A 27114-nucleotide genomic window follows, 5' to 3' on the forward strand; every position below is an offset into this window, starting at 1 on the left:
TGCAACTCAGAATACTAACTTGCCATTAATGCAAGAACATGGTTATAGGAAAGAAAGAAAGAAAGAAAGAAAGAAAGAAAGAAAGAAAGAAAGAAAGAAAGAAAGAAAGAAAGAAAGAAAGAAAGAAAGAAAGATCCCCGAGAAAACTGATCTTTTTAGAATTAAATATCTAATCCTCCTTTTTAACAAAGTACGACCTAAAAGTATTTATTTAGCATATTTTATGGGCTTTTTTTTTTTAACCAATGTCTAAGACAGATGGTATCAGGTCAAAGAATCTTCTTGCCTAGTTGGCAGAAAGCTTTCAGACTACATAGGCCCCAGTCCTTCTTCACTATCACTATTCCATTTCTCTTCTGGGACAAAAAGGGAGAGGTGGAAGAAAACATTCTATCAAAATGTCCCATGCTAATCATTTGATGTTTCTGCTTCAAGGGCACTAAATATTTATATAGCTCTTTTGAGTGTTCACCATGCTTCCCATACATTCTCTCAGTAATCCTGAAACAGTCCTATAAAGTGGGCCAGTATTATTCCCATGTTGCAAATGAGGGGTTGAGAGGATAGTGGCTTGGCCACCTAGTGAGCTTGTGGTTAAAGGGAGATTTGAATCAAGGACTTCCCATCCCATACTCACAGCCACTTTCCCAGCTCTTACACACAAAGTTGTCCAACTCGCAGAAGCAAGTTTCAGAAACACTTAGCTAAGCTGTATATGAGGCAATGAAAAATTTCACTCTGTTACACTAGCACCGCTGGGTGTGTGAAAGGCAGACAGGGGAGCAATCATCTCATGGGCTGGGAAAGGAATTTCTCATCCACTGCAAAGGCTTCCTTATGCACACCCTCTCAGTTGTCAGGAAATCACTCTTGTGAAACTACTACTTTCATGCATAATAGAGACCTTAAACAACATGTGGGTACAATCTGGATAATTCTAGGCTACATAACAGTGTTCCACAAACTTCTAATAGCTGAGGCACATTTTCCACTCTTAACTTAAAACTGGAGACATATTTCATGCGTACCCACAAAATAATTATTAAGAAGAAGACGACGAAGAAGAAGGAGGAGGTTTATAAGAAGTTTGTAAAAATGAGAAAACTACTTCACATCAGAGGATCCCATCCTTGGAGTTTCTGTTCAGGTCACTGTTCTGGATGTGCCTTTTCTGAGGGCAGGTCATTCTGCTGTTGCTCCACTTCAAGAGCAAGCAAATGATCCAGTCATATCTAATGTAGAGATATGCCAGTCTCACCCACCCCCAGCAAAGACTGACTGGAAGAAGGCAAGGCCAGAACAGTAAATCACGCAGAGATGCAACAGGAAGCATCAACAATGAATGAATGTTTTGGTCTTACAGGAGACTTCCATTATTCCATGTCTTTCTTGCAACACAAGAACATGGCACACAGTTTGGGAATTACCATTAGAAGACTTTAATGTTCAAGGAGATCAGCAGATTCAAAGGAATATGATAAATGATAAAGGGTACATACTTATGTGCTGAACATATGACTATTCTTCTCCCTATTCCTATTATCCTGATTTGGGGTGGGATGCGAGGGAGAGGAAGCAACCTGAAAACAAATCCTTCATTCACACACATGCCCTGCTTGCATCACACCAGCACTCCAGTGATCTACTTACCTGGAATTCTTGATACCACTCAATAGTTTGTGCCAAGACCTCAATAGCACTATCAATGTCTTCTTCATGGCTATACATCGTCACTAATGCCGACACCTATAGCCATTCAAGAACCCAAGATGAAAGTAAGCAATCATTTTATTTTTCATTCAAGTCTTAAGTTTAGGTTGGATCTCAAAAGCTAAATTAAAAAAAAAAATCAGATTTTTAATTTTTTAAAAACTATCTTATAGTGTACATCTTGTGCAACAGTCAAAGGAATGGAAAAGAGGTAGTCCACAAGGAAATATAGCAGAGTATGTTTTATAAATAAAAAGCACTAACTGTGCTCCTAATATGTATATGGCACTTTCTCTAAATGATCAGAATGCTTCATTTACATTTTTCAATAACTCTCTGTAAAGCAGGCCAGTATGATTCCCATATTATGATCCACTTTTACACATTTGGTCTCTTTACCCTCTATGCAGCAAGAAAATTAAGAGCCAGAAAGCTGAATTTTAAATAAAGTTGTGTGGAATAATCCATGTTCTGTGTGTCATAGTTTTATTAGTGTTTAAAAAGTTTGGGTTATAACAACAGATAATCTGATTGGCTGTTATGGTATGGTAAATTTTCAAATTTTATATTGCTGGCAGTCTTTAGTTACAGTGGCTTAGGGCCAGGCAATAAATAAGTTGAATTCTACAGATCTGGGATGAGGGGATGGGGGAGGCAAATTCCTGTTTCTCAGCCTAAGGCCACCCAAAGAGCTCATAGTCAAGCTGATTTGCACTTCCCATCACACAGCTTATTCTCTTAGCCATTTGATGGCACAAAATTCCATCCAGAGCTGTTCGATTGGGTGGTATAAAAATGTAATAAAAAATAAAACAAATTCATGGCCAAGACCAGCAAAGAAGCTATATTACCAGAGGGAGAAGAGTCTCCAAAGCAATCTTGATGCTTTAATACAGTTGCCTAATAGAAGCCCAGAGTATTACTTTTGATTGAATCAAGTCATTTCTTTGTTCTCTCAAGAGATCTTCTAACTGAATATATTGCACACTGATTAATTTTTTTATGGTACTTCAAACAGAACATTTTCTAACTGCTACTAAGATCACAAGAAGATGCCATTGCTGCTGTTCTTTTCTTTGCTGTTGCAGAAAATATAATGTGCTTCCTTGTACTCTCAGGAGCCGCCATTATTAGCCCTTGTTTAAACATTATCCATAATTCATACATTCAGAGCTGTTTCAAAAATAAAAATGAACATGTGTTTGGCATTTGTGATGTAACTATTGTCCTGAAACTATATCATGCTAAAGATCCAGTTTTCTTTAAAATCCACAATAAAAATATTCTACGTTGGTAAATGATTGTGTAAAAGTGGGGAGCAGGGAGAGGTAAGAGGAGAAGGAGCCTGGAAAAATCAATTGAGCTAAAAAATGAAGCAAGTCATTAGAAAAGTCTATACAAGGTCACAATATTTGTGCTGTCTTCATGCAGAATTTTGTTTATTCACAACCCTGCTTCAGATAACAGTCACCAGTAGGTTACCAGCCAGCAACTGTGCTTGGCTAATATACTTCTAGCAAATGCAGGTGGGAAAAGTCTGTTAACACTAAATCCTGCAAACCAAGCATTGACAGAGTCCAAAAGGAACTCATCTACAAGCCATCTAGACCAGTGTTTCTCAAACTTTTTGGAGTCAAGGACCGCTAAATTCTTCGTGCAGAGTTTCAAGGACCGCTACATTCTTCATGCGCAGTTTCCCGGACCAGCAGTTAGTAAAGGGGTTTCAAGTCTGTCTGTCTATCTATCTATCTATCTATCAGACTTCTATACTGCCCAAAACTTGCATCTCTGGGCAGTTTAGAATGAAAATAATATAAGCATTAAAATAATTAAATTTGGAATCTTTTGCAAACATGGAATATTAGGGGTTCTTAACCTTGGGTCCCTCAGTTAAACTCCTATAACCCCCAACAACAATGGCATTTGGCCATTATGGCTGGGGATTATGGGAGTAGAAGTCCACCAACGTCTGGGTACCCAAGGTTGAGAACCCCTGACTCTAAAAGCCTGGGTGAACAAATTTGTCTCCAGTATGTCTGGAGTGGAGGTGCTTGTGATTACTCAATGGAGAGGGGATGTTGGGCCATTAGAAAAATTCAAAAGCTACATGGGGCCAATGAAAACAACATACAAGCAAGCCCCACTGATGCAAGAGGGAAACAGCGTTCCCTCTCAAGGCGCCTCGACCATAACAGGCAGCTGGGTTTCAATCAACCAACCTTGGGCTGCAAACAATGAGCATGCAAGAACCAGCAGCCCTTCAAGTGGCGCCCACTGCCATACTTTTTCCTCCATGCCCCCGCACCGCATACAGTTTGAAGCTGTAAAGATAGGGAATAAGATAGCTGTAGGAAGATCTTAGCAGCACATGGAGGCAAGGCACAAGAAGGGTCCCATGCCTCCGTGATACTCTTCCTCTTCCGTGCCATGTGCAAAATTGAGGAAGTGAGTGCCTTGATTTCAGTTGGGGGGGGGGTTGACTCCCAGTCAGGGACCGGCACTCAACCCTTCGGGGACCGGCAGCGGTCCAGGGACCGGTGGTTGAGAAACACTGATCTAGACAAGTGTGAAAACAGCCAAACTATCTGGCCTGACTGTAAAGCCTGACTAAGATCAGAAATGCATAAGAAATGGGCAAGTATCAACAAGAATAATAAAGCTCTGGAAGTATTTAAAACTTAGCTGAAACTTACCATGCCAGGCTTGTGCCTTAGCTCTTCTATAGTCCGCAGGATGATGCATGCTTTGGTGACATTGCCTTTGAGAGAAAACAAAAAGTGTAGTTATCAACAGTAGTTCTCTCTACAGAGGCGTGTGTTCTCCCAACCATGAAACCTCTCCTTGGTTAGAGACAGGGAGGAAGGGGCAGGACTATGGAAATCTTTAATCAGGACTTTGTAGATGCCCAAGAATCTCAGTTTTCATGTAAACACATAAAGTGTTTAAATTTCTAGCCCTTAGAACTGTGAAAATATGCTTGAAAGCATGTGGGCAATATTTGTTGGTATCTTATAAGCTCAAGTGATGGCTTAATAGATTTAGGGCTTCAGTGCCCTGTTTAGCTCGACTCAACCCATAATAAACAATCTAGCACAGATGATGCAAAACAGTAATCTACAGAACAATAAAAATGAAAATTTATGCAAATATATTCAGCTTTCACAATGTATACAGGCTGAACTCAGCTTTTTTCATGTGGAATTTTTCAGTACAAAGTCTACACCTTGCAGCCTATAACAAATAACCCACAAAAGGCAGCTCCCTTTTACGAAAAAGAAGAATGAAGAAGGCAGAAGAAATAAGTTTGTGGAAACTGCATAAAACTGCAGGCAAGTGCACATGAAGTCTCATGCCAAAGGCAATCAAGGTGCAGTACCTTGAGCGACTTTCAGTTGTGCCATGGTCAGCTTAATCTCAGCAGCATTTTCAGGGTGCTGATCAGCAAATTCCTGCAAATCAGAAACAGGAAGACACAAGTCAGGAGGCTTTCAAAAAGAATCAGTCTGAGAATTTACAGAACAGGAGTCTTGCAATGAATGGTTATCGCATTGTACAATCTTACATCATGACTTCTCTGTAATAAGCTCCAAAGCATGAATAATACACGCACAACGGCTGGCATAATGAGGAAAATTACTCAAAGTAGTCCCATTGAAGTTAAGATTAATGCCCCACTTGTCCTTTAATTTCAATGGGACTACTTTGAGTAATTCTACTCATGCCAGCCACTGACTTTGTGTTCATGGGGATACACTTGAAGTCTTTTTTATTAACAATTTTAAGGCTTGAAATCCCTGTTGACCATAGCCCTGTGCAGACCTAAAGCTTAACCATGATTAAAAATTGTGTCTCATGTTTAAACAATGATTAAGAGTTGAATGCAAAGCAAGGTGTCATGGCTTGAAAGCCCTGTTTAAGCTTAACATCTGCATCATGCAAACTGTGGTCAAGAATTTCCCTGCCTTCCCAAGCTCTCACTGCTTACAAAATGACAAACCTGTACTGCTATTGCCTCTAAAAACAAACCTTTTGGGAGCAGGGCTTCGTTCAACAAGCTAAATCATGGTTTTACAGTATGTTTAGCCTGCTGCAGACATAATACCCCACTGATCAGGAATGTCCTGCAGGTTTGGTGGACTCTCTTTTCCTCCATTCTCCTCTCACACTCAAACTCCTCTCTCATTTTCCGGACTAAACAAAGTGCAGTGTTACATCTGCACTGGAGTTTGATTTTATTATTTATTTAAAATATTTATGCCCCGCCCCTCCAGGACACTACTGCTCGGGGCAGCTCACAACAATAAAATTGATACAATATAAAATGAAAGTAATAAGATTAACCAAATTAAGTAAACAAGTTAAAAGTCAGGTTATGGTTGGTTACAAATTGTGGTTTAAAGCTAAGCATGGTTAAACCTTAAATTAAGGTTACAAACTTGGTTTAAAGCTATGCATAGGTGGGGGGGGGGTTAGTCACTAAAAAAATGCTGTTCCATTCTTCGCTCTCAAGGCAACAGACCACTGTTAGCGCTAACCATGGTTAAATACTGTGTGTGTAACAGGCCAAAGGATAATGGGAAATTATGGTACTACAGTGAAAAATTAAACAAACAAAAAAGCTGAGATAATCCTCCTGGAACCAGTAAGGGTTCTTCTACATCTGGGAACCAGTTCACATGAGCATGCAAAACCGGGCTAAGGGAGCCCAGCCCGGTTTTGCACATGTGTATGAACCACCAGGATGGGGCCAATCCCAGTGGCATACCTGCCTAGGTATCCTCCCTTCAAAATGAGGTTAGGAGAACGATCACTCTTCTCACCTCATTTTCCTAATCGTCTGTCAGCCGCGGCTGCTTGCCCGGGAGCAGGGATCCCCATGATGAACTCAGTGCATTATGGTATTTCCTGGGCCAGGACAACACATCCCGGCCGCTGAACCTCCCCACTGCCTGGGCACGAGAGGAATCATCTGGGCGCACGGGGAGCATGCCCAGCACAGGAAGAGCAGCCATCTACGGGGAAGGTAAGTCTAACCCACCTTGCCCGCAGCCTGCTCTGAAGCCCTTCTCATCGGTTGTGAGAAAGGGCTCAGGGAAGAAGGTATCAAGATGCACAATCAGGTGATTGAAAACTATGCATCAACTCCTTTGAGGAAATCTGCTGCTTATTTTTGAAAACTGTGGCCTACCTGTAGAAGCTCAATCGCCTTGGTATGTTGCTTCTCTCGACACAACTGAGCTGCTTGGATTAATACAGGGAGGAGGTGTTCAGGGCTCTGCGACTGTAAACTTGACGATAGTTTGCGGCATTGGTCTGCCTAAGGAACAGAGGAAAAATACAGCTATTTAGGAACACACACTCTATAGAAAGGTGGCAGAAGCATGAGGCAACAAGCAATGGGACAGTCTGTGGCAGTTCCTTCCTGCCCTAAACAGGGATAGACTACAAACACAAAGTTTGCACAGATACTGTACCAAAGAACATATCTGAGAATTGTATAGATATTCTCATGATAATTACAGATATTTGCATGTTAAATAATTTTCAGCCGTGGTGTTTGTGGATCACTTTGCAGTCAAAATCATCTTCTGAACACTTATGGACTATGGCAATGGCTTTCAAAATAATAAGAAGAACAGTTATGGAAAGCTTCCCTAAAAAACACAGCTTGCTCACAACTACTGGTCTTCCCTTGTAACATGCAGCTGCAGGAGAGTGCTGGGTGTGTTCTAGGCCACACACACTCAGTTCATATGCCCTGGAATTTCCCCCAATGAGCAGGGATTCCATGGCAGATACTCAGAGGTTTCTTGGTGGACAAATCAATGTGGAGAAGATTCTTAGGAGGTAGACAGTTTTAAAGCCACTGGATTACAAGGACTGATGCACATAAGCCCAGGAACCCTTCCTTTCCTTTTAGTGAGCTTATATGCATCAGCCCTTGTAATCCAGTGACTTTTAAGCTGTCTACCTCCAAACAGCATAAATAAAACTGTTCTGCCTACCTGAAGTTGGTCTACTTACATTTTTAAGTAGAGATTGCAAAACATTTCCTAAATGATTTAGAGACCAGCTTCCAGAAATACTTAAAGGAGCCTTTTGGGGAGCACGTACAAGAGCATTTTGAAAAAAGTTGATAGAAAAATGGCTGTCCCAGCTGTATGCTAAACACTGCAAAATCCTCCCAGAACATCCTCAGATTTATTTTCAAAACAACAACAACAAATATTTATATACCGCTTTTAAACAAATGGATCCCTGTCCCCAAAGGGCTCACAATCTAAAAAGAAACACAAGATAGACACCAGCAACAGTCACTGGAAGTACTGTGCTGGGGGTGGATAAGGTCAATTACTCTCCCCCTGCTAAATAAAGAGAATCACCACGTTAAAAGGTGCCTCTTTGCCAAGTCAGCAGGAGTGGATATGAGATTTCAGCCGGGGTCTAATGCTGCAGAGGTCAAAAGGGAGACTAGATCCCTGTAAAAGCTGCAGTTCTCTTAAACATTAGCTTTTGAAGTTTGCTGGACCCCTATGACTACAGGTGAAACTCGGAAAATTAGAATATCGTGCAAAAGTCCATTAATTTCAGTAATGCAAATTAAAAGGTGAAACTGATATATGAGACAGACGCATTACATGCAAAGCGAGATAAGTCAAGCCTTAATTTGTTATAATTGTGATGATCATGGTGTACAGCTCATGAAAACCCCAAATCCACAATCTCAGAAAATTAGAATATTACATGGAACCAAGAAGACAAGGATTGAAGAATAGAACAATATCGGACTACTGAAAAGTATAAGCATGCATATGTATTCAGTACTTGGTTTGGGCCCCTTTTGCAGCAATTACTGCCTCAATGCGGTGTGGCATGGATGCTATCAGCCTGTGGCACTGATGAGGTATTATGGAAGACCAGGATGCTTCATTAGCGGCCTTCAGCAATTCTGCATTGTTTGGTCTCATGTCTCTCATCCCTCTCTTGGCAATGCCCCATAGATTCTCTATGGGGTCAGGTCAGGCGAGTTTGCTGGTCAATCAAGCACAGTACACTGTATACTTTTCAGAGGTCCAATATTGTTCTATTCTTCAATCCTTGTCTTCTTGGTTCCATGTAATATTCTAATTTTCTGAGATTGTGGATTTGGGGTTTTCATGAGCTGTACGCCATGATCATCACAATTATAACAAATTAAGGCTTGACTTATCTCGCTTTGCATGTAATGCGTCTGTCTCATATATCAGTTTCACCTTTTAATTTGCATTACTGAAATTAATGGACTTTTGCACGATATTCTAATTTTCCGAGTTTCACCTGTATACTGACAATTTTGCAAGATTAGGGAAATATATGAACATGATGGACTGGATTGATAATGTTTTATTTAGGTCTGATCTACCTACTTAGGAGAACTGTATGTTTTTATTCTCCTGAATGAATTCTTCAGCTCTGGGGTAGACAAAACAATATTAGCATAAGCGTACCTGGTTGGTATACATGGCCAACAAAGCTTTGTTAAATTCTATTGCTTGGAGCTGTTTCCTGGAGAGTTTATGCTCAACACCTTCTGCATTGGTCAGCTTCACCTTTTTCTTTGAATCAAAGACATTTTGGTCCTGTGGAACACAACACCACAAGATGCATTACTCTATCAACTGCAATGACATTTCAGCCCTTTGCTGCAGGTGTTAACATAACCATACTCCTTAACAAATGGGCTACAGGTATTATACAAACATACAGCAAGTGCTGTGGATTTTTGAGATATGATCAGTTTACAAAGACACCAGATGAATCATAAGTATATTTCTATACCTTGTTAATAGTAATGATGTTATTGGCAATGACAGCAAGCAACCCCACATCTGTTGGCCTGCAGAAAAGAGAATACGTTTACAAAGGTATCTATATGTCATTTTTAAAAGGTTCTAACCATCACAGTTCAGGGAAGTCCTTACTTTAGTTTGATTATCTGATTATAAAGTTGCAGAGCTTCCTCTGTGTGACCCTGGAGTTGGAAAATATAAGCCATCTGACCATGGATAATGGCCAGTTCAGCCTCAATGTCTTCTTCAGTCACATCCTGAAAAAAAGAAATATTTTTAAAGAGTCAACATACTACCTCAGAATTTAGTCTTCCTAATATTGGAACTCATTACCAAATGTACTGGTTATTGTGTTTTAACCACAATTCAATAATGCAACTATGGGGGGAAAAGGAAAAATTGTGCCGTCGAGTCAGTGTCGACTCCTGGTGACCACAGAGCCATGTGGGTTTTTTGGTAGAATACAGAAGTGGCCTCCTCCCGTGCAGTATGAGATGATGTCTTTCAGCACCTTCCTATATCACTGCTGCCCAATATAGGTGTTTCCCATATTCTGGGGAAACATACCAGGAGAGATTCAAACTGACAGCCTCTTGCTCCCTAGGCAAGTTGCTTCCCCGCTGCTCTATTAGGTGACCAAGTATGGGGACTGTTAAATAATTAGGAAGGTCACAATACACTAGGAAGTTCTCCACAAACCCACTAAAATGAGAGGAGCTTGTGCAGGAAGTGAGCTTTCCGAGCAGGGTATGTCTATACCACCACCACGCAGCATTCGTATAGTGCTTTTTGAGTGTGAAAATCACTTAACATTTTTTATTTCGATGCAATCTTTACAACAACCCTGTAAGATAAGTATTATTATCTCCATATTGCAGCTGGGGACCTGAAAGGGAATGTCTTGCCCAAGGCCAGAATCCATGGTAGAGACTAGGTCCAAACCAGTAGCCACGATTCACAGCTGACTACACAAGCTCTCAGGTGTTCAAAGTGATAATTTCATAGAAATAGAATGATTACCCACCAATGAGTGCAATTCAGCCTGAGTTAAGTCCCCTTTATTTCAACCAAGGAGTTAAGCAAGCACTTAAATCTCACCTATTGAAAATCAATAGGAAAGGTGCTTCACTTTGGCTGTATCATGCCCAATGTAAATAGAAATATGTAAACAATTTTTGGCTTTAAGCACATAATAAAAGTAGTTCTGCATTTACTATTTTTAATAGTAAAAGCCATTTGGAGCCATTTTGGAAGGGTGGTATATATCAATCAATCAATCAATCAATCAATCAAATAAATAGACAGACTAGTATTAGCAATAGCCCTCATTACCAAGTTTATGAAGCCCAATTTTCTACTGCCACAGTCTTGGGGGAAAAAATTCATTTTAACAAAGCAAACTAGCATTTATACAAGGAAAGAGTTGGTTTAGAGCACTTAAAATTCAAGTTATGAAGGAAAAGCAAGCAAATATGACATATCCCTACTGGATTTACACAATTAGCACATAAGCCACCTTAAAAATATTGGCTGTGCTGGTGCTACGGGGAGAGGTGATTTGAGCACTTTGTTGAAAAGCAGTATATACATATTTATCATTTTTGAAAACATGTCCCTGAGGGTTGTACAACACTCAGGGACATTTTCAGGAAGCACAGTGGGCTTCAGAGGAAAGGGGATATTGGTGAAAATTGCCCTTCCCCCATAGTAACAGTACAGTGTTAGTCTGGATGTTAGCCTTTCAAATTTGTTTTAATACAAAAAACACATTTTTGCAGTGTAAAAATACCAACTTACTGAGTCTTCTGACAGAGACTGACGACACAAATCTACAGGGGGAAAAGACAGCCAATTAATTTTGCCATATACAAAAGCAACAAATTGTGATATTCCTCTAGTGATTCATACATCTACAGAAACCTCACTTATCTCACTTAAGTACAAGGATGTTGGTATTTTGAAATATTTAGAAAATATGTATCCAATAATAATCAAAGTTAATTGCAACAGAATGTCAAAGACAAATAGCATCTGCCCCCCTCACTCTTACTGCTGTTTATGAGCCATTTTTGGAAGGGTGGCATATAAATAAAATAAATGTCAAACTCAGATACCATACCATCATTGTGTTTCCCTGTACTTTAACTTGCCTAAGAGTCTATTTAAATATTAAGCAAAATAGTGGTTAAATTTTTCCTGGACAGTACAATTTAAGGTTGCATGTCTGAACAATCCCACATCTAGAAAATGTTGCTTACACACATGAAACTAGCACATCAAGACAAGCAGTTCCTCACAGCCATCTCTTTGACATACTACTTTCCAATGGGCAAAGAGATTTTCATGGGGTGGCACAGATGTGCCCATCCACTTGCAATTTGAAGTGATTATCTCCAGGAAAAGCTTTACTACCCCATTCTGCTACACATATAAACTAGCCGGCATTCCTACTAGATTCCACCCTTGAAACAACAAAATTGCCAAAATCAGGTTTTATAAGCACACTATTTTTAGATCTATGCTGCAAAACGGCTTTTCTTCATTAGTCAGGGAGGCAGTTCAGATCGGGCCAGTTATTTCCTGTGACAGCATAATACTCATCCTTAGGATTTCAACTCCTGAAGTTGGTTGCTCATAGATGAAAAGCAATGGTGAACATTTGAGGTTAAACAGCTTATGAGGCAATATGAGAGGTAATGGACATTAATCCATTATCTACTGGCAAAACAACATTGCCTCTCTTTTGGTTAACTTTTTACTCTTTATTCCTGCACTACAGTTACTTATGAAGTAAGCCACCTTAATCTGAAAGATAAAAAGAATACAACCATTCTCAAAGTGTGTACCCCACAACAAAGCACAGCTCCAATCTGGGTTCCACTGAATTTTTTTTGTATAAACAACTTAATATGAATAGTAACATTCTGCAAAAATAAAACAGATGCAAAATATTGCCCAATGAAATGAAGAGTTTCTTTTAAGTACTCAGCTGTGAGATCCACTTACAAAAATAAGAGAAATTAGTAGTGCAGGGGCAGTGGGGGGAATCCTTGTATGGTCTCTGGGAGCTACAAGTTTTGGGAAGCTGTGAAAGAGTTCTTACATAGATACATCAGCAAATGATTAGAATGAATTTAGGGACAGAAGAATAGTCTCTCCTTTCTAGATTTTCTCAAATTCATTTTTCTAAAATAATCATTCACCACTTTTTATTTCCACAAAGTATACTTAAGAGTGGACAAGTTTGATTTCCCAGGCATTACCTTCTGCTTTCTGTAGACTTTTCATTGCCTCATTCAGCCTGCCTTGCCCAATCAATGCACAAGCAGCATTATAACACAGCTCGTAGGTAGCTTCTTGAAGGCCCAGATCTTCCTGGACAGAGCAAAGTAATTAAATGACTCTAAAGTAATTAAAGAGAAACCAAGTTCTGTATTACAAAGTAAACAGGTTTGTTTAAAACACTTTCTGTAAGACTGCTAAACAACTTTCCAATACCTGGAATGTTGTTACATAAATATGTAAAAAATTCAAACACCTCATAACAGCCAAACAAGCTTCCCTTTGTAAGCAAGTTATCAAATGATTCTAAAAGATCAAACTCCTAAGGCTTCCACAGATGTTAAGGACATATACATCAGCTACATTTCACAAGATGCTGCAAGGACTGCACACATATTCTGATTAAATAATGTAAAGCACACTATGTTTTTAGCAGGTACATAGTACCACCTCATTCAAGTACTAGGGACAGAACCATAATGAGACACAGCTTGACATATTGAGAAAATATTCATTTCTACTTTTGCTTTCTTCTATCAATTTACTTTTAAAGGAGAAAAGGACTGCACATGAACGGACAGAGATGGATACAAACTGCATTTTTAGCAGTAGTTATGCACCTTTAAAGAGAATGATGCCTGTTTACAGTAAAGATAAAGGTGCTCAATTAATATAGGTGATCTTTATACAAGGCTAGAATCCCAATATGTATGAGGTCAAATGGCTCTTACTAACATGCCATGACAGTACCAATGGGAAGAAGCCCTCAACTTCTCAACATTCCACAGTGACAGCTCTTGATATAGTATTTTTATAGTGCTTATGAAATTCATCTGTTGCATGGATACTAGAAGAGGCATGGTCAGCAAGGAAGGGTGAAGGGAAATGACACCCCCACACACACCATTACCACAAATCTACTTACTGGGACCACTTTCTCCCAGGTGCTCTGTGCAGCAACAACTGCAGAAAGGTTTGTTTTCCGTTCTTCTTCATAGTCATCTTGCGAGTTGCGTATGAGATCCCGATATACAGCTAAACAGTCATCGTAACGCTCTAATCTGTACAACTAAAAGGGAAAGAAACTAGATAGCAGTTCAGTACTCCAGAGATAAAGAGTCAAAACTGGCACTGCAGCATATAATCCTCAGATACGTGACCTTAGCAATGTTTATACCAACCCTGCAGGACAATCCAGTATTTGCTACATATTATAGATTAGGGGTGGTGGATCTGAGCAACAGTAGACCTCCTTGCTGAACAAACCACCTACAGTAATCCCTCGACCTACGAACTACTCGACATCCGATGTTTTCGAGTTACGAGCGACAAAAAAGACCGGAAGTAGTTGCCGGTTTAGATTCAGCTTACTCGACCTACGAATTTTTAGATGCGGTTTCCTCGACTTACGAATGTTTCCAGACTTCCGTGGTGTGCACTTTGACTTACGAAAATTTCGACCTCCGAACGTGCGTTCGGAATGGATTAAATACGCAAGTCGAGGGACCACTGTATTCCAAGCTTATGTAATTAACAAGCTAAATTAGCTTTCTGTAAGTCCTATCCTTAGAAATAGTTCATGTTAAGTTCTGATCTGTACAACATTTAACTACAAGTTTCAAGACTTTTCTAAGCAGAGAATTCATTCAAATGCTCTACTACTTTCTCAAGATAAGACTGAGATAGCCATTCATTACAACCAAGATATAGCCCATAATCAAGGTATCTATGCCAGGCCTGCACTGACAATATTCAAATAGTTTGTTTGCCAACTAGTTCTCCCACATTCTGGATTTAAAGAAAAAATAAACCCAGAGTCAGAAAAAGAAGCATTTCTCCCTTGCTCAACCACTCAATATTCTGTAAATTCTTATCTTTAATTCTTATTATTTCATATTAATAGATTCAAAAGAGACCAAATAGATTTTTCTAAACTCTGGCAAGAATACGCCAGGAGGATTGCCCAGATTAGACATAATAAGAGTAGAAGTACTGGCAGAATTCTTCCTCCCTTTGAATGCAAGAAGGAGCACATATACACTCAAGATATCACACAATGCCAGGTTTCAATTTTGGCTCTGTAACCAGAAGTGAACCCTTGTCTTGACTGACAGGCTGGTGTCCTGCAGAGATTGCCCAATCAGTCCACCAGTGGGGGGGGGACGGGGACCTAGAGAACTGTTGCCAGAAAGAAAGGAGTTCGTTGTTAGAGGAAGAAGCTAGGCTGGAGGTGCTCACGAGTACATGTGGCCATGGAGGTTGGCTGCAGGAGAATAACTCTGCAGAACTTTGAAAGACAGAAGGGCAGGAAGCTTGAATTCTCATCAGGCACTTGGTGAGTTCAAGGCAAGGAGCGAGGGCTTATGGCTTCCAGAGGTTTAGCATAGGGAAACATTTGTTTAGTGAGACTTTGCGTTAGGGATGTTATATTTCTTTGGTGTTTGTGCTTTTGAATATTCCCAATACTGTTCTATTATTGTTTACCTGTAATGCAATTAAAATAAGGAACACTAGCCTACACCCTACCTAGGGCGATACAAAAGGCTCTATAAACATCTAAGCATGCATTAAGACAATCTATTTTTATAATCCTACTAAGTATTCCTAACTGTATTTAAAGCTGAGAAAGCTTCAGACAGAAGCAGTCTGTAGTAATTGAATAAAATTGGGTTGTTTTTAGTTCTTTTCTTTTTACAAGCCTCTCCAAGTGGGTTATTAACTCAGGAAAAGTGGGGGCTGAAGGGGGACTCCTCTGATGCAAACACGTCCTCAAACATTCAGCAGCTATCAATTTTCTCACCACGTGTAGGCTTGCACATGGAAGTTTTTTTGTACTTATCCAATAGCAAAATAAAAGAGCTTTTCCTGGGATACCACCCCAAGCCCAGGGAGGCTCAAGCTCTGTCGATAACAGGGCTGATGGTGGCAGCATTTTGAACCTACTGATAATACTAAAAAAAGTTTTAGGAGCCAGGCACCTCAGCAGGGATGATTCAGTATTTCTTTCCCTCACATGAGCTTGTGCTCTGAGACAAAGGCTTTAAATCCGCTACATGAGGTCATTCACACAACCAAAAACTGGGTAGCTTTTTCTCTTACCTTGCTTCTACACAGTCACATCTACCCAGGTTTTCCTTTTACCTTGCTTCCACACAACTGAAAATTGAGAGCACACACAGCTCCAAAACCTGGGTAGAACAGTTTTTGATTGTGTGAATGACCTCACTGACTGAAAGCAGCTCTTCAGGGAGGTATTTCCCCCACCCAACCACACTACCTAAGATAATCTAACTGGAGATGCTGGTGACCGAACCTAGGACTTCCTGCATGCAATGCATGTGCTCCATCAGTGAGATATGACCCCCTCTTCCATTTGTGATATAAATAGAGTTCTTTAATTACCACTTGTCCATAAAGCTCCTTTAGTTTATCTGTCTGCTGGCTGGCTCCTTGAATGGTCTTCAGAGCATTTTCAATCCTGTTCAACCTGTATTCACAATAAGCCTTCTCAAAAGCTATCAGATCACTGCAACACACAAGACAGAAGCTGGATGTCATTCCTTCGTATCGGTTTCCATAAAAACATTGTACTCGCAAGACTTCTGCCTGTTACTGAACAATTTATCCCATTACAGCACTGGCATTACATTAAGCTAGACTACACAAGGGAAGAATACAAACTGTTCAAATTTGAAAGAAAGGTTTTTGGAGGCATTCCATGGCTGCACTTTGTAACATATTTAATGCAATAAGCTTTGACAGATCAACTATTGGTGAAACTCCTCATTGTCTGAACCTAACTTGGCAAAAAAGCTTATGCTAAGCATTTTAATTCAGCAGGATACTGTAGAACACTGAAGAGCTGCACAGGATAATACATCATGTTAATGCACAAATGGAAGTGTTTGAACTTAAAAATACAAGGCACAGATATTTACTATAGACTAAAAATATATGGAACACCTTGTAAAGAATGCTAAAGGTGGTGATCAGTGGTCAGGGGAGAACAGCATATAACCTCCATGACTCTGCTCCATGTCTGGAGGATGATTTGTGCATGTCTACCCTTTCGTGTTAAAAGCTCCTGGCTTTTTAATACCAAGGAGGGGAATTTGGCTGAAAAAGCCCATCACTTGCCACCTATATGGTTAGGCTTGACCCTATGCAAATCAACAACAGGGGAAGCTTTGAAGTGTGTGAGGAAGAGAGAGAACAAACCCAACAGACATATAGCAGCACAGAAAAAACAAACCAAAAACAGCCAGCACATCATCCAGGGCTGTCCTTAGGGCATGTCAAGCAGGGCGACTACCCCGGGCCCTGCTCTTTTAACCCGCATTAGAATTAACTGGAAGGGGGCCCCACACTGGCTGATTTGCCCCGGGCCCCGCCAGGGCTCTTTAAAGACAGCCTTGACATCATCAGTACTTCCCACTATCATATACCTAACATGAGAGCACCCCCAAAAGATATATACCCTCACTAACCAGGTAAAGAGGCACTTTTTAAAGAGCTGGTGGGAATGTCCTCCTTTGTTTAGCAGGGGGACAATAACTGTCCTATTCCAACACCGCATAGAATCCCACTGGTGCATGTTGCCTCTCTTGTGTTTCTTCATAGGCTGAGAGCCTCTAAAGCAGGGATTCTCAACGTTGGGTCCCCAGATGGTTTTGGACTTCAACTCCCATAATCCCCAACCAAAGGCCACTGGGGCTAGGCATTATGGAAGTTGAAGTCCAATAACATCTGAGGACCAACGTTGAGAATTCCTGCACTAAAGGACTCACCACTTTCTTGTGCATGCCACGTTGTGAACTTTTTGTTGAAAAGTGATATAAAAATATTGTGAGTGTGCGCGCGCATGTGCGTGTGTTCAGTTCAAACCAGATTTATTCGTCAACCGGTTTTTTAAAGCATATTTCAGCATTAGGCCCATCAGGACATACAGTACAGTAAACAAAAACAAAATAATGCTTGCTGTTGCCACAAAAGCTTTTTATGGGAGATGAGTGGGCAAGAATGTATGGGGGGCCTGGCAGGGGCAGGGCTTCCAGTGCCAGCCCAAGTTTAATGTATAGTCTGGACACAATAATGTGAAAACCAAGAACTGGCATGAAGTTGCCTCCTGGTTCTGCACCTTTAATAGCCGTCTCTCAAACAGTAAGGTGCCTATAGACGACTGGTGGGGATAGGTGTCAACACTTTCCCCACATACATATCCTTAATTCCTGGCAAGCACAGCAGCACTGTCAAATGTGTCATGGAAGTTCAAAAAGCGATCATGGCATTTCTTGTCTTCTTCTTCCCCCCTCCCCTTTGAATTTTATGGACTGCTTATGTAATTTACTGGGGACTTAATCTATAGCACCATCCCAAGCTTGGAGAACTTGCTGATTTATACAATATTGTATGTGCCTTCAGCCTTTCCTGAATTGTTGAGAACAAGTCTGAGGCTTGGAAAGGAAGTGGAAGAGCAATGCTGCACATTAACTCTCCAAATTATGTAGGAGAGAGCCTCATACACACATAGCCCTATTCAATTCGTAAATGGCAAGGGAGTGGTAAAATAAATCCAAATTACAAAATAATCCAAATAAAAAAATCAAATTCTGTTTTTACCCATAAGGGTAATTTCCTGCTTCCTTCTAGAGAAGAAGAAAAAAAGATAGCAAACAGTAGCAGCTATCTGCCAGGAGCACTGTCAGTATTTCAAGTACTGCCTAATCTACCACTGTATGCAGAGGCTCAGCAAAAAGCAACTGTAAACAATGAGAAAAGTCTCACCAATTGCCAGGCTATAAATTTCAGGTCACCAAGAGCAACCAGGAGAGTGGTCCCATAAAATTGGTATAATACCTATTATGTATTTCACAACAAACTACTGTGTCCTCAAATTTTTACAAATATTCCAATAAAGATAATTTGCACATAAAGCTTTGAATTTTTGAACACCATATTTAAATAACATTAAATGTGCCTTGTTTACACTCTTCCTATTCAAATATTTCAGTTCAAGTACTTGTGGCTATTAGGAAAATCTCTGAGATATTTATACAGCATATTAAACCAACATGAGGTGCTTTTTTTTGTTTACGAAACATATAACAAACATACCAAATGAGATCACAATCCACTTAGCGGATCACCAGTTCTTAAAGAAACTCCACATCACTGTCAGATGCAATTATATTGTTCCATTTGTAAATATGTATAACCAGTACTGTATAGAGTACAATTCAATAATGATTATATATTAAATCAATAATGATTTCAGAACTGTGTTAACAGATTAAGGCAGAGAAGTGTTTTCTTTATTGCTGTGTGTCTAATGTACATTTGAGGTCGAGGATATGGACATGATTCTTTTGGGTATGGGTGCGGCAACATGTTGCTTGGACCCTTGTCCCTCCTGGCTGGTTAGAAGAGCTGGTGGGAATGTAAATTCTTGGCTACAGGAGTTGGTTAAATCTTCACTACATGAGGGTTTCGTACCAGCAGCCCTTAAAGAGGCGATAGTTTGCCCTCACTTGAAAAAACCCTCCCTGGACCCTGAGGTCCATGACAACTATAGGCCGATCTCCAACCTCCCTTTTGTAGCGAAGGTGTTAGAGAGGGTTGTATGTGCCCAGCTTGAGAGGGTCTTGGAGGAAACTGGTTATCTTAATTCTTATCAGTCGGGTTTCAGGCCTCGGCATAGCACAGAGACAGCATTACTCGCTCTGGTAGATGACCTTCTTCGGGACCTTGATGAGGGTAGTGTCCCTTTCTTGGTCCTTTTAAATCTCTCAGCGGCTTTTGACACTATCGATCATGCTATCCTCCTTGACCGCCTGTGTGCGTTGGGTATCGGGGGCACTGTCTTACAGTGGTTCCGTTCTTACCTTAGCGGGCATGTCCAGTCGGTCTGCATTGAGGACAGATGCTCTGACCAATGGCCACTCCTTTATGGAGTTCCCCAGGGTTCAGTTCTTGCCCCGTCCTCTTTAACATCTATATAGAGCCGCTGGGTCAGGTCATTTCCCAGTTTGGGGTGAGATTTCATCAATATGCTGATGATACTCAGCCATCCCAGACCATTCTGGAGATGCTGTTTCTGTGCTTACTCGATGCCTGGAAGCTGTTAAGGTCTGGATGAATCAAAATAAGCTCAGACTGAATCCCACCAAGACTGAACTACTTTTACTCAGCCCTCATACCGGCCAACAGCTGGATGTGAACCTTGTTTTAGATGGGGTGGCGCTGCCCCCAAAGAAGCTTGTACATGATTTGGGGGTCCTTTTGGACTCGCACCTCCTGCTTGAACAGCAGGTGGAGGCTGCAGCCAGAAGTGCCTTTGCCCAGCTCCATATGATTCGTCAATTACGCCCTTACCTTGATCGGCAAGCATTAATGACAGTGACCTATGCCCTTGTTATCTCCCACCTAGATTATTGTAACGCCCTCTATCTAGGGTTACCTTTGACGACGATCGGAAAGCTACAACGGGTCCAGAATGCAGCGGCTGGTTTACTTATGGGTGCCAGAAAATATGACAGGGTAACACCTCTCCTGCAGTCATTGCACTGGTTGCCTATTTGCTACCGAGTTCAATTTAAGGTCCTGGTTTTGACTTTCAAAGCCTTGTGGGGTTTGGCACCTGTCTACCTACAGACCCGCCTCTCCCACCCATTTACATCCTGTCCAGTCAGATCTGCTCAGATGGCCCTTTTGTCGGTCTCCGATTTCCGAGAGGTTCGGGGTGCTAGGACCCGTGAAAGGGCCTTCTTGGTTGCTGCCCCACTTCTCTGGAATTCCCTTCCCCTGCAGATTCGTTTAGCTCCTTCCTTGTTGATTTTTAAATCTTTATTGAAGACTTTTCTTTTTCGCCAGGCTTTTACCCTGTAGTTTACCTATTTGCTTTTTTCCCTTTTTCTTTTTTGTTAGTTACTTTAGTTTTATTTAGAATGTAATTTTAATGCTGTCTTGTTTTGCATGTTTTTGTACATCGCCCAGAGTCTTCAGAGTGGGAGGTATATCAAATGTTTCAAATAAATAAATAAATAAATTTGTTTTTTATTTTTCTTTTGCCTGTTTTGAAAACCTGAATAAAATAACCTTTTCCATGAGAACTAAGACCAAGTAGACAAACAGCCAGGTTTAATCTTGCAGCTCCCTCAGGCACATGCTGTCTGACAAGATTCAACACTTACCTAGTTAAGACTTTGGTGTGGGTGTGAATCACACTGAGGGCTTCTTTAAAACTTCCATTTTGGATAAGACATACTACTTTGCAATGCAGAGCTGTCACATCATCCTTGTTGATCTGCAGTACTAAAAGAAGCAAATACAATTCATTAAACTGTACAGGAACCAAAGCACTGTTATTCATGCCATCTTAACCTCTAGGTTAGATTATTGCAGTAGTTTTCAAACTGTGATCCAGGGAATCTAGGAGTTTATTTATTAGGAGGAGCAATTCATTATCTTATCCCCAATGAAAAGATAATAATGGTGGAGAAGCTTCTAACATTATGCCACACTAGAAAGACAGATTGACTATTTTCTATTAATCTCCTGCAAAGTGCAGCTGCAAGAGAAGTTCAGACACATTCTACCCCACCCCAACACACATGCACTCAGAGTACAATGGTAAGACTCAACAGGCTTGGCCAATGCCCTGCGCACAAACTGAGGGTGAACCCTAGAACATAACCCAGCATCCTCAGCTACACACTGGAGGACAATGGTGGATGAGAAGATTAGGAAAGGGTCTATTGGACAGAAAGCTTAACACATTGATTACTGCAGGTCTTGACAAATTTTCTTTGGATCTAGGAGCCAGCCTAAAAATGTAGGAGCCAGACAACTGACATTTGACAAAGTTACCAGACTTAGGGACAGATGTTGTGGAAGGGGGAGGTACAAGGGCTTCTCTTTATCCCTTTTACAAGTAACATACTTGTAACAGAAACAGGGAAGTGCTCTAAATCAACTCTTTCCTTGTGTACCTGTAAATGCTAGTTTGCCTAGTTAAAATGAATGTTTTCACCAAGAATGTGGCAGTAGAAAATTGGGCTTGACAGACTTGAAAACCACACCTGCTCAAGAACAGACAGCCCAGCTGTTAGCCATGTGAACAGCAAGAAGCACATTACTCAAAAATTAATACAGCTTCAATGGTTACTAGTTTATTTCTGGTCTTAATTGATGTTACTGGTTCTAAGCTTTGAAGCCTTACATGATCTGGTTCCAGGGCATCTCAAAGAATGCCTTCTGGCATGTGAACAATACCTTCCTTCTTCATCACCTCATCAGCTGGGACCTTGCTCCAAATATCTCTGTCCAAACACAACTGTCACAAAGAACAGGGCTTTTTCTAGCTTAACATCCATTCTATGAATTCTCTGTACAAGGAGACCGGCTTGCTTAGGGTTTTCGAAAGGACAACAGATTTTTTTTAAAAAATTCACAGGGCCACTGGAAATAGTTATGGGGTTGGTTTTATCAAACAGCTTTTATTTCCCCAAGTTTTAACCTTGGGTTATTCTAGAGCTGGCTTTTATAAAAAATCCCCCTTGAAAATCCCAACAGGGCAGAAAAGACAGACAATGAAATAGAGAAAGGTACAGCAGATTATACCCAAATACACATACTTCAAAAACAAGCATCTACTTTCAACAGAGTTTACTTTGAAGTACAAGCACCATCACACCTTGCGAAACTTCTTCACAAAGGAAAGCATGAGGTAATCAATTTGCAAATTTTTCAGTACACAGATAAGACAAAGGCAATTTGGCACAGCTTTTCAGTGTACAGTACAGAAGCGAGAAATGCCATACATGCAGGTTGCCCGTTATTTCGCACATTAATTAATTTATTATTATTATTATTATTATTTTACATTTATAGCCCGTTCTTCCTCCAAGGAGCCCAGAGTGGTGTACTACATACTTGAGTTTCTTTTTCACAACAACCCTGTGAATTAGGTTCGGCTGAGAGAGAAGTGACTGGCCCAGAGTCACCCAGCTAGTTTCATGGCTGAATGGGGATTTGAACTCGGGTCTCCCCAGTCCTAGTCCAGCACTCTAACCACTACACCATGCTGGCTCTCTTTCATACATGAAAGTGCCTTCCACGTATGCATTTTGTGGTACGAAATAACACTGGAATGGGGTTTTAGCTCAGTGGCAGAGCATCTGTTTTGCATGCAGGAGGTCCCAGGTTCAATCCCTGGCATCTTCAAGTAGGAAAAGCAGAGCCTCCTGCCTGAAACCTTGGAAAGCCACTGCCAGTCACTGTAGACAATACTGAGCTAGATGGACTAATACTTCCTATGTCCCTAACCCCAGGTGTGCTTAGGCTCACGGCCTTGACGACTTTTACTAACTGTGACAGCATAGCCCAGTCTCCTATGACATGAGGTTTTGTAGACAATAGCACTCAAGATATCAAGAATACAAATATAAAAGAGTGGCTAGATACAGAGGAGCGCAAGGCTCCTGTACCCTGTACATTCTTGCAGAAAAGTGGATTTTGACAGGTCCAGAAGAGGTAAAGTCTGCATCCATTGAAATGTAGTCTTCTATAGAGCTACTGTTCCCCACAGCTCATTCTACGGCATATCTACCATTTTGTGAACTTAATGGTCTTTAGCTTGAATTCTTTGTAGCGTATGTGTTCTCCTGACAGACAATCCTTGGGGGGAGGGGAGGAAGGGACGGGACTTTTTTTTCAAAATGGCAAGCTATCACCCCTTTGTAATAGAAAGGTCATTTATGTGGCCATCACAAAAGAAAAAAATGCAGCTATAACATGCTAGATGTGCTCATGCAGAAAAGCCTTATATTTTATTACAATTATGGATAATTGCACAATCCAGCTGTTTCCATCAACATTTATGACACTTCGATACTTTCTGTATTCCCGAGCAAGGCACCTGAGCCTCTAACACCAGGCTGCACAAGCTCAGCCCATACAGCTGTTTTTTGAACTACAACTCCCATCATCCCCAGCCACAACAGACAATAGTCAAGAATTCTGGGGACATCTGCAGAAGGGCAAAAGCTGTGCAGCCCTGCTTGAACAGCAGCATAATAGCAGGCAGCACCGTTCACTGTATGCAGGTATAGTGAAAGGAAGGACCACCCCAAGCATATTTTTGCCTGTCATACAGCTGCTAACGCCACAGATGCTCTGCTAGGAGAAACATACTTTGCATTTACTGTATATATTATAGTGTTTTACAATGTTCGCAGCACTTCACATTTAACATTTTCTTGTAAATCTTGCAACAACGCTGTAAAGGTCACAAAATATCATTATCTCCATACTGCAGGGAAGCAGGGTGTGGGGAGCAGGTTGGGCTGAGAGAATAGAGAGCTTGCCTAAAGGCACCAGAAGAAAGCTGGCAATTCTCATCACCAGTAAAAATCAAAATGAGATGAGTAAATTTGACAGAAGCTCAGCATGAAATAGGCGGGCAGGCAACTTCTGTTGACAGGCCACATCCTGGAGCTAGTCCGGTAACGAGCAATAAGAGCAACAAGCCAATATGTCCCTCGCCTCAGCTCAGCCCCCGGACTCACTCTGGTGGTCTTAGGCAAGCCATTATCTTCTCAGCACCCCTGACCCATCTGTGGGATGGGCATGAGAACAGGGACCAGCCATTCAGAACTACTGCCAAGGCTGAATTAGGCTGGAGAGAGTATGCGCGAAACCGTCTGGAAGGTCCTAAAGCAAAGAACCCTCGTTATTACTTGTCGTGCCTACCATAAAGGGAAGGGGGAAATGAAATAAGCGAGGGCTGCTGCAAGCTAGCCCACTTTATCCGGCCTCTGCCACAGCCACGAAGGTAAGCGGCAGGCCAGCCTGAAGGCGGCACCGGGATGGAGCAGCGCCGGGGGGCGGGGGGGGAGAAGAGGCGGCCGCCAAGTCACGTGACTCCCCCCACCCTCCCTCTCTCCCACTCACTCTTATTGACCGACTTCAGCGCGCGCCCATAATCGCCGTTCTGGCCGCAGCGATTCACTTCGCTCCAGAGCGAGGCTACTGATGCCGCCCCTGCCGCGCCGGCACCACTTCCGCTCCCCGCGCCTGCCGCCATCTTGGCAGAGGTAGAAAAACGAATGGGAGGGGGCGGAGAAAACCTAGAGGCAGAGGAAAAACCCGGTGTAGTAGCGCTCTCTCATGCTTGACGACGACGCTTTTCCTGCGTCTCTGAGCATGCTCGGAAGCATTGGAGCATGCTCAGTTTGGGCAAATGGGCAAGGAGCTTTTAACCCGGAAGCAGATCGACGTGGCTGTGTGAGGATACTGTGCTCCACGCTCACGCGAGGAAGCGCGACGGGCCGGGGGGGGGGGGGGCTGCGCTCAGCAGCGCTGAAGGGAGGGAGGGCGGGATGCGTTTGTTGACTCTACCATGCTTTCTCCAGTACATCAGTTCTGTAGTGCCTTCTTGCTCCGTAAAGGGTTACATTACTTTTTCTTTACATATGTTGTGAGCCGCCCAGAGAACAACTTGTTATGGGGCGGCTAACAGATAAAGTGTATTAGTTATTATTATTATTACGTGTGTCTGCCGTCTCAGTCTGTGGGACTCTCCCTACGGGCAGAATTCGTTTCCGCAAAAGATGCGTAGGAATGCAGCCTCCACTCCCCCCACCTGAAACATTCCCAAGCAGATGACGTTCGCTGGAAGCGGCTTCTGCTGTTTGCAACAGTGCTCGTCTCGCTATACACGAACGCATGCTTCTTTCTGCGAGAAGCTCGGTTCAGGCTCAGAGCGTATACCTGCGCCTGAACCGAGCTTCTCAGGGATAGAGACTAAAGAACCAACCGAGTCAGATAGAGATGACGTACAATCTAAACTGGAAAAACTAACAAATCACCAGGGCCAATGCCATGGCACCCACCCGAGAGTCCTTCAAGAACTCAAATGTGAAATTACCAAACTCCTTGCAAAAAACAAAACAAGAACTTATCCCTACAATCAGGCTCTGTGCCAGAGGACTGGAAAGTAGCCAATGTAACACCAGTTTTCAAAAAGGGATCCATCCAGGGGGGATTTGGGAAATTACAGGCTTCTCAGCATAACTCTGTTCTGGGCAAACTGATGGCAAACATTCTCAAGGATAAATTGTTAAGCATGGAGAACCGGCATAGCTTCTGCAAAGGTAAATATTGTTTCACCAACCTTGTAGAGTTGTTTGAGTATCAACAAGTGGGTGGATAAAGGTGATCCAGTTGACATAGTATACTTGGACTTCCAAAAAGCTTTGGACAAAATCCTTCATCAAACATTCTTGAGAAAACTTAGCAGTCATGGGATAAGCAGGGAACAGGGAAGTGTGGTTCCCCCAGGGATCTGTACTGGGACCAGTGCTTTTTAATTTATTCATGCTCTAGAAGTTGGAGTAAGTAGTGCGGTGGCCAAAATTGCAAGTGACACCTGCATTTTTAGGGTAGTGAAATCCACTACAGATTGTGAGGAATTCCAAAAGAGTATCTCCAAAATTGGGTGAGTAGGCAACAAAATGGCAAATGTGGTTCACTGTTAGCATGTGTAAAGTGATGCATATTGGGGCAAAAAACCCCAACTTCACATAATACACTGATGAGGTCTGAGCTGACCGGTAGAAGGATCTTGGGGTTGTGGTGGACAGCTAGTTGAAAGCAATGATATAGTTGAAAATTCAGAAGTGCAAACACTCTCCATGACCCACCCAGGGGCATAACTATAATAGGGCAAGGGGAGACAGTTGATTGAGGGCCCACTGCCTGGGGGGGCACCCAGAGGCAAGTCACATGACTGACTCTCCCAGCCGTGCACCCACCCGGGCTTCCTTCAGTTGTATTCCTCCTCCAAAATTGATGTGAGTGTTAAGACCTGGAGCCAGGGGCGTAGCTATAATTGAGCGAAAGGGTTCAAAGAACATGGGCCCCCAGCTCCTGAGGGCCCTCTAGCTCCACTCCTCCCTATTTTCTCTTATCTCCCTCACTCTGGGGGGGCTGCCAGAGAGAGGGATGAACACGGGCCCCCTCTCCCCTAGCTACGCCCCTGCCTGGAGCTACCAGAACAGCATGTCTTTCTCTTGTACCACAATTTACAAAACCTTTAAAAAAAATAATTTAGGATGATGTTCTATTGTGGCACATAGGTAGATGTGTGTGTGTATATGCTTTTTGTTACCACTATTCAGCCTCAAAGATTTCTTTACTTCATGAGCTGAGCGTCAGTGGGGGGGGGGGGGCATTTTAAAATCTTGTCTCTGGGCCCACTTCAACCTTGCTATGCCCCATGGCCCATCCCAACAGC

The 27114-nt window shown here is 41.8% G+C and overlaps 1 protein-coding gene across 1 annotated transcript in view; it reads right to left on the reverse strand.

Moving 5' to 3' along the window:
* Positions 1 to 25050, reverse strand: part of SRP72 (signal recognition particle 72) — a 30580-nt gene extending 5530 nt beyond the window's left edge. Inside the window, exons 1-13 of the mRNA XM_053290941.1 lie at positions 24771 to 25050; positions 21011 to 21131; positions 16224 to 16347; positions 13747 to 13890; positions 12803 to 12914; positions 11337 to 11368; positions 9672 to 9796; positions 9529 to 9586; positions 9198 to 9329; positions 6899 to 7027; positions 5087 to 5159; positions 4404 to 4468; positions 1651 to 1746 (exon numbers count right to left, since the gene is read on the reverse strand). Of these exons, the coding sequence (XP_053146916.1) occupies positions 1651 to 1746; positions 4404 to 4468; positions 5087 to 5159; positions 6899 to 7027; positions 9198 to 9329; positions 9529 to 9586; positions 9672 to 9796; positions 11337 to 11368; positions 12803 to 12914; positions 13747 to 13890; positions 16224 to 16347; positions 21011 to 21131; positions 24771 to 24903 (1344 nt within the window). The 5' untranslated portion in view covers positions 24904 to 25050. The remainder of the gene's footprint in view (positions 1 to 1650; positions 1747 to 4403; positions 4469 to 5086; positions 5160 to 6898; positions 7028 to 9197; positions 9330 to 9528; positions 9587 to 9671; positions 9797 to 11336; positions 11369 to 12802; positions 12915 to 13746; positions 13891 to 16223; positions 16348 to 21010; positions 21132 to 24770) is intronic.
* Between the last annotated feature and the right edge of the window lie 2064 nt (positions 25051 to 27114).

The sequence above is a fragment of the Hemicordylus capensis genome, chromosome 2 (assembly GCF_027244095.1).
Source record: "Hemicordylus capensis ecotype Gifberg chromosome 2, rHemCap1.1.pri, whole genome shotgun sequence".
In the NCBI taxonomy this organism is placed as follows: Eukaryota; Metazoa; Chordata; class Lepidosauria; order Squamata; family Cordylidae; genus Hemicordylus; species Hemicordylus capensis.